The sequence below is a fragment of the Lepus europaeus genome, chromosome 18, assembly GCF_033115175.1.
Source record: "Lepus europaeus isolate LE1 chromosome 18, mLepTim1.pri, whole genome shotgun sequence".
NCBI classification, from domain to species: domain Eukaryota; kingdom Metazoa; phylum Chordata; class Mammalia; order Lagomorpha; family Leporidae; genus Lepus; species Lepus europaeus.
In genome coordinates this window covers 20,480,116-20,494,502 of record NC_084844.1, presented here as the reverse complement: position 1 = coordinate 20,494,502, position 14,387 = coordinate 20,480,116, and the positions used below count along the sequence as shown (strand labels likewise).

The window sequence follows — 14,387 nt, the reverse complement described above, 5'->3', positions numbered from 1 at the left end:
TATTTCTCAGACTCTGTCTGGCTGATGGTGCCGGTGACTCACTTAACCTATCCTAGCTGTGTCCATTTGTTATGTGTGTTCATGTCCTACGAGAGTCTAAGGGATACAGCTCTGAGCACGAGGGCTCCTGTCTCCTGTGTGCCGGCAGTGTCGGAAGATAACCAAGGGCTCAAAACAATTCTGTGGGAAAAACAAACGAACGAACCCCGACACAAGCAGCCGAGCAAGGCCTCACCTTGACCTGAAACACCAGCTCGTTCCCCCCAACACTGAACTGTGATTCAAACAGGATGGTAAATTTTTCTTCTGTCACTGACTCTGCTCCACGGCGGTCGGACCTCTTGATTCGTTTCAGGGACTGCAAAAGAAGAACCCAAGATGATAAAGGCCCCCAAACAACCGGAGAAAATCTGTCCTTCCCCTTCTCCTGTCCTCACCATGTTCCTGAAGTGGGCGCTGAGGGTGCCGGTGGCTTGGTGATATTCCATGACACAGCAGTTGTTCAGGATCTCGCCGCTGCACTCGCTGCAAGCAGAGAGAGCCAGCTCCACATCCACACCACGACTCAGCACACAGGGGGCAGAGGCAAGAGATGGGGCAGGAGGACAGAAGGTTGCCACGGATGATGTGATTCAGAGGAAACATTAGCTGTGCAACACACACAGTAGCTGTCTTGAGTGCATCCCTGCTAAACGACACAAACAGCGCAGCATCTTCACAGAACGTCCTGTGTTCCTTCGCTAATGAACGAGAGGCCAGAAGGGACAACAGGGATCTGGTCCAGGAGGCAGCAGTGCTTTCTTCCCATCACAAGCACAGAGCAAGCAGCAAGGGGCGAAGAGCGGGGGCACAATTACTTGCGGGTGTTCTCGTTCTTGAGCAGGGACTTGGCCTGCTGCTCACTGATGATGGTGGCCTTCACCTGGGGGGGGTTCATGTGCACGTTCAGCTTCCCGCCCACCAGCAGGCGCACAGTGGCTGCGAACTTGGTCTGGGTCTTCAGGACCTGCGGGGGCTGCTTCTCGATGATGAATGTGCTGCAGGTGACACAGGGACAGGCGTGAGACATGGCCTCGGGGAGGGGACGCGCCTCCCCTGGGGCTCAGCAGATGAAGGAAGCTCACATAGCCCAGGCCTCTTTCCCACCAGACCACAGGGAGGGAGCTGGGGAGATGGCAGGGGGACACAGGGTCCAAGAGCATCTCTTGTGGGGTCTGGCAACAGACACTGGGCCAGAGCAGCCAGAGCTACAGGAGATGGGGTGGGAAGCAGGTGTGAGGCAGCGTGAGACGGGTCTGAGGTAGAGACCTGGGCTGGATGGCACCATTGCTCCCACGCGCCAACCCCACCCCGGGAGCGCCCCCCCTCCCCCCCGCTGGGCGTGGCCGAGAGGCGGAGGCCACCTGGTCACCAGGGCGGAGATGATGTCCGTGATGGTGGCGTTGACCTCGGCCAGCATCTCCTCCACGGGGCCGGGGATGGGCAGCTGCTGGCAGAGGTGCTCGGCTCTGCGGATTTGCTGCCGGTTCTGCCAGATGATCTCAGCCAACTTCTCACACCTGCGAGGAGCCCAGGCCACAGGAGCACATTGGCTTCCCCCACTTCCCAGGCCAGAGGCTGGGAGGCTCCAGTCTGGGGACCCCATCCCCAGGACCCGGCTCCACCCCCAGGGGGTGGGGGCCTAACCGCTCCTCCCTTAGGGCAGAGCAGGCCGCCTGCCTTCTAGAAGCACAGAGAAGCCAGGAGGGGCAGGGCGGTCTCAGCTTGGACCCAAGCAGCCCAAGGATCAAGGATCCTCTGCACACCCGGCCCAGCCCCACCTCCACAGGCTGCCCTCGCCAGGGGTTGGGGGTTGGGGTTGGGGCACAGGGTAGGGGACTGAAGTCTGCAAAAGGAATAGACCCCTGGGGAAACACCAGCTGGCCTCGACAGAGGGGGCTTGCAGCATGGGCCAAGGCAGGAGGCAGAAGACGCAGCTGGCTCGACCAGCACGGCCCTGGCCCCCGGCCCCGCCCGCCGCCTCCCCGCGCTCACCAGGACTGCAGCACGTCCAGGCTGCCCTCGGGGGGCCCTCCGTTGCCGGCCAGCTGCTGCCGCCGCTTCCACTGGATCAGCTCGTCGTCCAGGATGATCGTCTGCTGCTTCCGCAGCAGTTGCAGGGTCTTCTGGTGCTTCTCGGCCAGCTCCTGCAGGGGGTGGACAGCAGCCCTGCTGGGCTCCCAGACGATGGCCCAGACGGGACCCCCTGAAATGCAGGGCCTGGCACGAGCCCAGGCCCCCCTCTTCAGACCTGTGCCCCCCCCAAGGAAGAAGGATCTGGCCTCCTGCTCCCGTCCTGGGTCCCTCCCCCATCTGGCTCCCGGAGACCCCGCCGCGGTGCTCCAGCCCGGGTGCAGAGGGGCGCAGAGCCACTCACCACGCGGTACTGCTGCAGTGTCTGGGCCTCGCGCTGCAGCCAGGCCTCCAGGGACACCTGCTTCTGCTGCAGGGTCGTCTCCCTGCTCAGCCGCTCCTGGGGGTTCAGCTGGGCCAGCTGGGCAAACTGAGCTAGAGGAGGCGACACGACACCCATGGCCATCACCTCCCAGTGTTCAGCACGAAGCCCCCAGACTCCACTCAACTGGCCTGGGGCCAGCCCCTCAAAGGCCATACCTCCCAGCAGCAGCAGGTCAGGGCTCCTGCCAGCCCTGGGTGCCGGAGCTGAACGGGCTCCCTAGAAGGCAGCGCCTGCCTCCGCTCAACAGGCTCCTGATGGGTTCTCCTCTGGGGGTGAGGGGTGGGCACTCGGAGCACGCCTGAGGGGACCCCTGTGTGGCCTTCCCGCTCCCTATGTGGCCGGCTGCCCAGCCCTCCTCAGCGGGATGCTGGCCTGGACCGGCCTAGAGTTGGAAGTGAGCCCCAGCGTTCACTAGCTGGCTGTACTTGGGCAAGCAGTTGGGCCTCCTGTGCCTCAGTTTCCCCATGTGGGAAATGGAGACTCCTGGTACCTGCCTCAGTGGGTTGCTGTGGAGATGAACTATCTCATGATACAGAAAATACTCAAGAAACTGCCTGGCCCGCCTAAGTTCCGGGCAGATTCGTTCTCGGTGGACGGGAGAAAGGACAGCAGTGGCCAGGTGACAGGGACAAGCAGAGCCCAGCCCCCACCTCACAGGGGAGGCCTCCTGGGAGGCCCCGCGCCCCAGCTTGGTCTCATCTCCTGAGCACAGGCTGGGTCTCTCGGCACAGGAGGAGGAGTCCCGGGGTGCTGCAAGGAGCCCAGTTGGCTGTCCAGGGCGTGTCCCCGTCAGCTCCGCCCACCACCAGGTGAGACAGACAGCAAAGGCGGAGACACCCTGCACCCAGGCCTGCTGGCAATAGGAGATCTCCTTGGGAAAGGGGCTCAGCTGCTCTCCACGCTCGCTGGAGGACCCTCCCCCAGGGTGGGAACAGGGCAGGAGTGAGGCCTCATGACCCCATTCAAAATGGCTGTGATGAAACCCTCAGACCCAGGGGAGGAGAAACGGGAGAACAAGGAACACCTGTGGGTCTCCAACCTGGCTCAGAAATCAACATTTGCCCAGGTAAAGCCTCCTGCACGCCCTCCCCTGTGGGGAGCCCCCCCCACCCCAGGGCAGCCGCCCTGATCACAGGGGACGCCTCCCTCCCAGAGCCTCAGGAGCTCCTGGTGGCCTCTGAGGGCCATGTCACACGGACCTCGTCCTGCCTCATGGAACACACAAGCTGGGACGGACCAAAGCCACTCAGCCAGCCAGCAGCCCACAGCTGCAACTCAGAAATCGGGTTCCAACTGTGGGGCGTGGACACTGCGCAGTGACCCACTTAGCTGTCTCCTGGCGATTGGCAGAAACTTCTGGAAGAGGCCAGGGAGACCTGAGGCAACTGCCGGGCTGCCTGGGGGGCACACACGGGCACAGCTGTGCCTCTCATGGGGGAGGCAGATAAACGAGGCTGAACACACACTGCCCCGAGGGAACAAACCCAGACTCCACTCCAGGCCTAACCCGTCCTCGGGAACAGAAAACCCAGGTTCGGGACCGCAAATGGCGTCAACGGTCACAGGACTCTTGCGGACATGACATGAACTCTGCTGGTCCTGCCCCAGGAAGGAGCCGTGCTTTTCTGGAGTCGGTGTGGGCCTGGTTCCAATGGGAGGAAGACATGCTAGAATCTTCCTGCCCGCTAAAAACCGGCTCAGTACCGACGATGTCTCACGGTGTGATGTAGTCTGGGGGCCTATTCATCTATTGTGGTGCAGTGGGTGAGCTGCTGCCTGGGAGTCAGCATCTCATGTTGGAGTACAGCTTTGCTTATAATCCAGTCCCCTGCTAACGTGTACCTGGGGAGGCAGCTGTGCCCCTGCTACCCACGTGGAAAACTCAGCTGGAGCTCCTGGCTTCAGCCTGGCTCAGCCCTAATTGTTGCTGACATCTGTGGAGTGAACCAGCAGATGGAAGAATGATTTTTCTGCCTTTCAAATAAATAATTGTATCAGTTTTTTTTTTAAAAAATGTATTGTCTAGTGGGACAGGGAGTAAATTTGCAATCCCACACCTATACGGAGCCCACGTTCATGTGTTAGAGGAATACGCATGCTGTGCGCTATGTTGGTGTTTGTATGGGCTGATTGGCTGGGTCACGGCTTCTCTGAGATCTTTTTTTTTTTTTTTTTTTTTTTAAATTTTAGGATTTAGGCTACAACCTGATTTTTAAAAAATATTTATTTAGTTATTTTAAAGGCAGATACGGGGCGGGGGGGAGAGAGGAAGGAAAAGGAGGGAGGGAGGGAGAGAAGAAGAGAGAGAGAGAGAGAGAGAGATCTTCCATCCACTGGTTTACCCCCCAAGTGGCCACAACGGCCAAGGCTAGGGCAGGCTTAACTCGGGATCCAGGAGTTTCTTCCAGGTCTCCCATGTGGGTGGCAGGGGCCTAACTACCTGGGCCATCTTCTGCTGCTTTCCCAGGCACATTAGCAGGGAGCTGGATGGGAAGTAGGGCAGCCAGGCAAGCAAGCAGTAGGGGACACTGTCTAATCTCAAACTGTCTAATTCCTATGGGGTCAAGAGGGGGCGCTGGTGGGCTCTACAGTTTCAAGCAGGATGCACACCAGGCCAGGAGAGCTGTGTCTCCTAGTTTAAGGACTCCCTGGTGTGCAGGAGGGCCACTCAGGAAAGCACGGCACAGAATGTCCAAAGCTGTTTCTCGCAAGCAGAGCTCCTTGAACCTTGAGCTTTCCCTGCTGAAAAAGCTTTCTTCTTAACACATCATTATTCATTTCCCATTGATCATATCATAAAAGCTAGGTTTATAAAATGCCTATTCTATATGAAAATATTATGTCTGGTGCTGCTTCCTTAGACTGTGTGCTCTTCCAGCAAGAGGTGGCAGCTTCCCCCACTGTCTACGGCTTCCCGGTATGGGGGTTCTGCTTGAGACCTCACATTCTCACTTTCCAAAGCCTCTCTTCCTCCCAGCACTCTCTTCGATGCCAGTGATTAAAACAGATGCCTTGTGGGTAGAGAACAGGCCCCCCTCCGATGCAGCCTGCCCTGCTTTCCAGTCCTTACTCCCACCCTGGGGATGTGCGCGGCGGCCGCCCGGCCTCACCTTGGATCCTCAGGCTCTCCTGGTACTGGATGATGAAGTACTCCTGAGTCTGCTGCAGCTTCTTCAGCTCGTTCTCCGTGTCCTGCGTGACCAGCCGCAGCTCCTCGAACGTCTGGTTGATCTGAAGGTGCTTCTGGGACATGGCGTCGGCCAGGGTCCCAGCGGGAGAACTACCCTGGAGACAGACCCAGGAAAGTACAGACCAGTGTGATGGGAGAAAGCCTAGGCCTTCATCCCTAGAAAAAGGCAATGCCAGCTTCTACCACTGGCCTGAGACCTCAAAAAAAAAAAAAAAAAAAAAAGTAATTCTGAGTTGCACGAATCACAAACATCTGTGAGAACTGGGGTGGAGTGGGGACAGTGGTGATACATGTGACCCGCCTGAACACGGCACATTCACAGAGCTCAGGAGAAACTTTTATTTCAGATCTGGCCTCTACCAGAGTATCCCATTCCAAGCAGGGTTCATCTGATTCCCTTCAGACAGACTAGAATTCAACACGTTCCTGGTGTCATCTGGGTTTTCCTAGTGATGATGATGACGACTCCCATTCCAACCAATTCACTGACCCAATGCCAAGTACTATGCTAATGCCAGGGACATGGCGAGCAGCAGTGCTGTGTGCCATTGTCTGTGTCCTCACTCAAGATATTCTTTTTCTTTAAAAAAGATTATTTATTTTTGAAAGGCAGAATGACAGAGAGGGAGAGACAAGAAAAGAAACACATCTTTGATCTGCTGGTTCACATGCTATAGGGCTCAGACAGCCAAGGCTGGACAAGGCAGAAGCCAAGAACTGGGTCGCCTACATGGATGAGGACACCAAGCACTTGGGCCATTATCTGCTGCCTTCCCAAGAGCATTAACAGGAAGCTGGACTTGAACGGGCACTCCAATATGGTGTTGCAAGTGGCAGCTTAACCTGCTGGACCACAACAAAGTTATATAAATCAATTAAGAGTACATCTCTTTAAAAAATATGCCAGTAGATGTATGCCGAGTCACCTTGACAAAGTTGAGTCCAGAGATAGGTGGGACTGAAAGGCCCTCCCAGCTCCTCCCCCACCCCCAGGCGACACTCACATTGTTGGCTTCCCGGACCAGCCTCTGTTCATTGTACAGAATGTGCCGGATGCAGCGCACCAGCTCCATGGGACAGCGGTCGTACGTGTTCTGGAAGAATCCAAGAGCAGACATCACCTTGATCCACTGCACACTATGGGGCCTAACCCTGTCTTTGAGCTCTTACGACAAAGAAGATTCCTGGAGCCATGAAGGCATAATCATAGGAAATGGTACCAACCCCCCATACCAATAGGAACAAGACAGTGCATCGAAGAAAACCTAATGACAGCAAAAAGGAAATATTATTTTATTTGTTGCATCTTAATGTGCCTAAAGTACTAGGGCAATATTCTTTTTTTTTTTTTTTTGACAGGCAGAGTGACAGTGAGAGAGAGAGAGAAAGGTCTTCCTTCCGTTGGTTCACCCCGCAAATGGCCACTACGGCTGGTGCGCTGCACTGATCTGAAGCCAGGAGCCAGGTACTTCCTCCTGGTCTCCCATGCGGGTGCAGGGCCCAAGCACTTGGGCCATCCTCCACTGCCCTCCCAGGCTACAGCAGAGAGCTGGACTGGAAGAAGAGCAACCGGGACAGAATCCGGAGCCCCGACTGGGATTAGAACCCGGGGTTCTGGCGCCGCAGGCGGAGGATTAGCCTAGTGAGTTGTGGCGCCAGCCTCTAGGGCAATATTCTTAGAAGCAGAATAGAAAAGTTTTGTTTTTTTTTTTTTTTAAGATTTATTTATTTGAAAGAGTTACAAAGAGAGCAAGAGAGCGAGAGAGGTCTTCCATCTGCTGGTTCACTCCCCAAATGGTCACAATGGCCAGGACTGGGCCAGGCCTAAGCCAGGAGCTAGGAGTCCCATTCGGGTCTTCCACATGGGTACAGGGGCTCAGTGACTTGGGCCATCCTCCACTGCCTTCCCGGGCACACCAACAGGGAGCTGGATTGAAAGTAGAGAGCTAGGACTCAAACTGACACCCACATGGGATGCTGGCATTGCAGCTGGTGGCCCAACCCATTACGCCACAATGCTGGCCCCTAAACTTATCTTTTCGTTCAATTTTTCCATGAGCTTTTTGAAGGACCCTTGTATGTGACCTTGAACTGGCTGCCCTGGAGGATATTTTTGAGTCAGTTGTCCAAATGGAAGCATAGACAAATGATTACCTATTTTATCAATATCAAATTTCCTGAAGCTGATAATGGTATTATAATCCAGTAAGAGAAGGCTTATAGTCTTAGAAAGTGCACAAAGAAGTACTCATGGGTGAAGGCAAACAACGTATGCAATTTACTATCAAATGACTAAAAAAGTGTATGCCTGTGTATGCAGAGAAAGCAAGAATATGATTTAGTGTTAATGAGTAAATCTGGCTTTCCTAGGGGTTTTTGTATTATTTTTGCAATTTTATATAAATTTCAAATTCTTTTGAAAATTCTTTTTACAGGGCCATAGAAAACCTAATAATCAGTAACTAGTGCTTGTAACAGAACCTAGTGCATGCAACCTCAACAGAGCTGGGTGGAAGGAGGCATCCCAAGTCTCTCCAGGAAGGACTAAACAGGGGGAAAGCCCTTCTGAGGGAGAGCTCTGAGTGTGGCCCAGCGTTCACACCCACCTGGAGCTGGGTGGCATAGTGGCCCAGCTTGATCTTCAGTAAAAACCCATCTTCCCCCACCTGATGCTCCGCCTTCTTCTGCAGCTCTTGCACCAGGCCCTCCAGGAGCTGGGTGGCCTTAATATTCTCCTGTGGATTATCAAGATCTATTGAGTCCCTAGGGGAAAAAAATTACATGATCTGTATACATACATGCACATGAGCCTGTACAAATGCAGCCTCAACATATCACACGTTTCCTCTGATTAAAGTGATTTCTTCTTTATGCTCCCTGCAAATTTTAAGAAAGAGCCTGGGGCTGGCGCTGTGGCGTAGTGGGTAAAGCTGCAGCCTGCAGTGCTGGCATCCCATGAGTGCTGGTTTGAGTCCTGGCTGCTCCACTTCTGATCAGCTCTCTGCTGCGGCCTAGGAAAGCAGCAGAAGATGGCCCAAGTCCTTGGGCCCCTGCACCTGTGTGAGAGACCCAGAAGAAGCTCCTGGCTCCTGTCTTCAGATTGATGCAGCTCCAGCTGATGCAGCCAATTGGGGAGTGAACCAGTAGATGAAAGACTTTTCTTTTCTTTCTTTTTTTTTAAGATTTACTTATTTTTTTGAAAGTCAGAGTTAGAGAGAGAGAGAGAAAGGTCTTCCTTCCGTTGGTTCACCCCCTAAATGGCCGCCACAGCCAGTGCTGTGCTGATCTGAAGCCAGGAGCCAGGTGCTTCTTCCTGGTCTCCCATGCGGGTGCAGGGCCCAAGCACTTGGGCCATCCTCCACTGCACTCCCAGGCCACAGCAGAGCTGGACTGGAAGAGGAACAACCAGGACTAGAACCTGGTGCCCATATGGGATGCCGGCACCACAGGCAGAGGATTAACCAAGTGAGCCACGGCGCCGGCCCCTGAAAGACCTTTCTCTCTTTCTCTCTGCCTTTGCCTCTCTACAACTTTCCCTTTCAAATAAATAAATAAAATTTTTTTTTTAAAAGGACGAGCCCAACACAGAGTGACCCAATGCTGCTTCATAATCTGCTAATTCCCTGAGTTGGACTGCATGCTATAGGAACAACACACTGCCCTTTCTCCTTCTTGTGGCTGGCTTGCTCCGGTGCTTGTGCTATCTGCTCTGAGAAATGAAGGGAAAGGGAAAGTGCTTTGTGCACACTGAAGGAAATAAGTACTCTGATAATTTCCTATTTATAGTTATCCCACAAGGGTGTACAAAGGGCACAAGGTCAGGACTGTTCTACGTGTCCTTTCCAGACTCGATGAGTTAGACATCTCTATTGCTAATTTTATAGAGTATTTCTTAAGCAGAGACAGGGGAGACAGCAGTCATTGCTACTTCTAAGGAGTTCTGGACATGAGACACTAAGGCAGAAGGTGCCTGCAGGAGTTTGCACGGGTCGGACGTGGCAGACTGGGACCTGCAGGCCATGCTGACGTTTCCAGTGACGGACTCCGTGTTAGTTCAGAGCCATTTAACTGGGGACAGGTGAGACAGCCGCCTTCCCCCACCCTTCTTTCTTTCTGCAACTGAGGAAACAGTTGCTATGGGGCAGTACTGTATTGCTAGCTATCTGAAGACACCAAACAGTGGTCAGGCAGAAGTAACATTTAATTACTGTTGTCCAGGTCTGGGGCCAAAGAGATCTAGTGGCAGCTACAAGGTGCTGTCATCTTTAAACCCCTGAAGTTAGTCAGTAACTCAGTGCAAGTGGAAGCACAAACAGGTGTGCCAGGACATTGATACCGTACTTCATCAAAGAGAACACCCTAGCCTATTCCTGGAGAAGGCAATAAAGAAAGCCAAACTGTAAACACACACGCTCTGTGCAGTAAATAAGATTCGGATTAAATAAGAGCCTGGAAGGAAACAGGTGCAGCCCTGCACCTCTGTTGCCAGGCAATGCCCCTTGCTGGAGAGCCCTCTCATGAGAGGTCCAGCCTGTGGAAGAAACTCGGGCAAGCACTGGTTCATCACTGGAAAACCTGATTCTCTGCTGATAATAAAAGTGACTTGTTTAAGACAGCTTTAGCATGAAGAACTGACAGTTTTTATTAAAATCTTTGTATTCTTTTTTAAAAAGATTGATTTGAAAGGCAGAGAGAGAGCGAGAGATCTTATACCTCTGATTCACCCCCCAGATGGTCCCAAGAGTCGGATCTAGGCCAGGTAGAAGCCAGCAGCCAGGATCCATCCTGGTCTCCTGAATGGCAGGTGACAGCACTTGGGCCATCTTCCACTGATTTCCAAGGTGCACTGGCAGGAAGTTGGGGCAGAAGTGGAGCAGCTGGCACTTGAATCAGTGCACCGATATGGCATGTTGGTGTCACAAGCGGCTGCACCGCAACATGGGCTACTATATATATTTTAAAGGATTTATTTATTTAAAAGGCAGAGAGAGAGAGAGAGAGAGAGAGAGAGAGAGAGAGAAAGAAATCTTCCATCTGCTGCTTCACTTCCCAAATACCCACAACAGCCAGGGCTAGGCCAGATAGAAGCTGGGAGCCAGGAACTCCATTTTGGTCTCCCATGTGGGTGGCAGAGACCCAAGTACTTGGGCCATCATCTGCTGCCTCCCAGGCGCATTAACAGGAAGCTGAATTGGAAGCATGGAGTACCCAGGACTTGAGCCAGACACTCTGATATGGGATGTGGGCATTGCAAGTGGAGGCTTAACCTGCTATGCCGCAATGCTTGCCCCAAATTCTATATATTCTTAAGAAAAACAAAAATAAATAAAACTTAGGTTTTCCTTAATATCAACACAAGTCATTTAATACTCATTCTGTGAGAAAACTATATGGAAACCTTGTTAATTTTAAATCAACAGAAACTTCTTACTGAGGTTTTTCTAAGTCATTTAAACAGAAAAGAAAATGAGAAGGAAGTGGAAAAGCATTAAACAAGGTACACTTGACATTCTCATATTTAGCTCATTTTTTTCTCACTTAATTATACGAAGCTGAGAGTGTTTTAATTGCTTAGAAAATTGCCTTCCTTTGATGCTTTCCACTTTCTGAATAGAAATCTGTTACTAACATGCAATTGCGTTTATTCAAAGCAACACCACCAACAGGTTACAGCCAAACAGCAGCATCGATGATGGCTTCTTGGGGGCTGTCAGAGGACCCAGGGCCACCGCAATGCAGGCCGTAAGTATTTATTTATCTAAGGAATATGTCAGACTACAGCCAACCAACAAGCTCCCTGGCCCTGAGCAGAACACAGCACAACCTGCTGCTGCGTGTGAAGCAATGCTGTCAGTTAAAGAGCTGTGCCGGGGTGGGCATTTGGCACAGTAAACAAGAGTTGTGTGGTTTGCCTGCATCTCGTATTGGGGAGCCTGGGTTCCAGTCCTGGCTCTGCTTCCAATTCCAGCTTCCTGTTAACACACACCCTGGGAGTCAGCAGGTCATGGCTCAAGGACATGGGAGAACTGGATTGAATTCCTGGATCAGCTTTGGCCTGGCCCAACCCCAGCACTTGGGGAGTGAACCAACAAAGGGAAAATCTCTGTTTCTTTGTCTCTATTGAGAAAAAAAAATTTTTTAACAACCTGTGTTGTCAACTAACTGCATTGTATACTAATTCTACAAGAATATATATATATATATATATATATATATATATATATATATATATAGACAGGCAGAGTGGATAGCGAGAGAGAGAGAGACAGAGAGAAAGGTCTTCCTTTTTGCCATTGGTTCACCCTCCAATGGCCGCTGCGGCCAGCGCATCTCGCTGATCCGAACCAGGAGCCAGGTGCTTCTCCTGGTCTCCCATGCGGGTACAGGGCCCAAGCACTTGGGCCATCCTCCACTGCCTTCCCGGGCCACAGCAGAGAGCTGGCCTGGAAGAGGGGCAACCAGGATAGAATCCGGCGCCCCAACCAGGACTAGAACCTGGTGTGCCAGCGCCGCAAGGCGGAGGATTAGCCTGTTAAGCCACGGCGCCGGCCAAGAATATATATTTTTAAAAATTTATTAATTTATTTGAAAGGCAGAGTTACAGAGAGGCAGAGAGAGAGAGAGAGAGAGAGAGAGAGAGAGAGAGAGGAGAGAAAGTCTTTCATCTGCTGGTTCACTCCCCAGATGGCTGCAACAGCCAGAGATGTGCCAATTCAAAGCCAGGAACCAGGAGCTTCTTCTGGGTCTCCCATGAGGGTGCAGGGGCCCAAGCACTTGGGCCATCTTCTACTGCTTTCTTAGGCCATAGCAGAGAGCTGGATCGGAAGTGGAGCAGCCAGGACACAAACTGGTGCCCATATGGGATGCCAGCACTGCAGGTGGCAGCTTTTCCCACAGCACCAGTTCCTTGACTGCTTTCTTAACAGCAATAGCTTAATACTTTCAGCCAGTATTTACTATTTAATGGAGCAAAACTTGCTTTACGAATCCCAAAATTTATTCCCTCTCCCTAAATCTAAGATGGGGTTAAATACATTGTCATAGATCACATCAAACATTTTTTATGACAATTTTTACAGTCTCCATCGTGACATTTTTCTAGTCCAACTTCAATACTTTTGTGCCTCACAACATATGATGTGGAAAACTGTCCACCTACCAGGCTTGGCTTTCAATCCACTGAGACAGGTAGTGGCGCACCTCGATGGGGAAGTGCTGGCCGTACAGCGCTTGCATCTGGTGAAGGGCATCTCCTTGCAGCTGCTGGGCTTGTATCCACACAGCCATGGCTTATAACCTGTTGGGAAAACAGTCCATGGTTGGGAGTATTGAAATGCTGCTTGCTTGCTTTATTTATTTATTTATTTATTTATTTAAGATTTATTTATTTATTTGAAAGTCAGAGTTACACACAGAGAGGAGAGGCAGAGAGAGAGAGAAAGGTCTTCCATCTGTTGGTTCACTACCCAAATAGCCGCAATGGCCAGAGCTGCACCAATCCAAAGCCAGGATCCAGGAGCTTCTTCTGGGTCTCCCACATGGGTGCAGGGGCCCAAGGCCTTGGGCCATAGTCTACTGCTTTCTTAGGCCATAGCAGAGAGCTGGATCAGAAGTGGACCAGCCAGGACACGAACTGGCGCCTATATGGGATGCCGGCACCGCAGGCAGCGGCTTTACCCGCCAAGCCACAATGCCGGCCCTGAAATGCTCCTTCTAAACACACTGGAGTATGGAGTAAATCATCACATGGGTTACAAAAGTAAATACTTATGGTAGACTCAAGATAAGTATTCTTGAACTGAATTTTAGCTTTAAATGTTTTCAAAATGCAGACATTCAGTGTGGCTGTGGAATGGTACACGATGGGGCCCATGAGGTTCTGACCTTAAAATGGGCTGAGGGACAAAATCACATCAGGGAAAGGACTTTGATATCACAGTCATGGTCTTCTGTTCAAAACCACCAGCACTGGTCAGCAGTATTCAATAGTAATTACACAACTACCAGAGGGACTTGTCAAAAATTACATGTTGAACATTTGGTATCCTGGCTTTAAGAAATGTAGAAGGGGCTGGTGCTGTGGCGTAGCAGGTAAAGCTGCTGCCTGCAGTGCCGGCATCCCACATGGGCGCTGGTTCGAGTCCCGGCTGCTCCTCTTCCGATCCAGCTCTCTGCTATGGCCTGGGAAAGCAGTGAAAGATGGCCCAAGTCCTTGGGCCCTTGTACCCATGTGGGAGACCCACAAGAAGCTCCTGGCTTTGGATCAGCATAGCTCTGGCTATTGTGGTCAGCCATCTGGGGAGGGAACCAACAGATGGAAGACTTGTCTCTCGCTCTCTTTCTCTCTCTCTCTGTCTCTGCCTCTGACTCTGTAACTCTGCCTTTCAAATAAATAAATAAATCTAAAAATAAAAAAAGAAGTGTAGAAAACACACTGCCATTTTGAAAGGAGCCCTATAAAAGAAAACAGAGATTCCCAAAGCATGGACTGAACCCCGTGGATCATCACCAACACACTGCTCACAAAGGGCAGGATGTAGCTCAAAAACACCCCAAGGTCCACCTTCTGAGTTATTTCAAAGGAATTTATGAAGCAATGTTCCCTTTAACTATAGCACAAAAACAACATATACCAACTATTAGAAACAAGAACCATTATATTCCAATAGTGGATAGGTTTTTGAAACAGGCTCTTGATTT

The 14,387-nt window shown here is 51.7% G+C and overlaps 1 protein-coding gene across 3 annotated transcripts in view; it reads right to left on the bottom strand.

Moving 5' to 3' along the window:
* LOC133747187 (signal transducer and activator of transcription 5B) overlaps positions 1 to 14,387 on the bottom strand; it is a 74,737-nt gene that overhangs the window by 12,280 nt on the left and 48,070 nt on the right. The window contains exons 2-11 of one of the 3 annotated variants that reach the window (XM_062175444.1): positions 12,847 to 12,984; positions 8,354 to 8,450; positions 6,692 to 6,781; positions 5,608 to 5,782; positions 2,417 to 2,547; positions 2,035 to 2,186; positions 1,404 to 1,559; positions 858 to 1,037; positions 438 to 525; positions 236 to 358 (exon numbers count right to left, since the gene is read on the bottom strand). In XM_062175444.1, coding sequence (XP_062031428.1) covers positions 236 to 358; positions 438 to 525; positions 858 to 1,037; positions 1,404 to 1,559; positions 2,035 to 2,186; positions 2,417 to 2,547; positions 5,608 to 5,782; positions 6,692 to 6,781; positions 8,354 to 8,450; positions 12,847 to 12,974 — 1,320 coding nt within the window. In that variant the 5' untranslated portion in view covers positions 12,975 to 12,984. Of the gene's footprint in view, positions 1 to 235; positions 359 to 437; positions 526 to 857; positions 1,038 to 1,403; positions 1,560 to 2,034; positions 2,187 to 2,416; positions 2,548 to 5,607; positions 5,783 to 6,691; positions 6,782 to 8,293; positions 8,451 to 12,846; positions 12,985 to 14,387 lie in introns of those variants that run through there. The other 2 variants (XM_062175443.1, XM_062175445.1) reach the window with 2 other exon arrangements.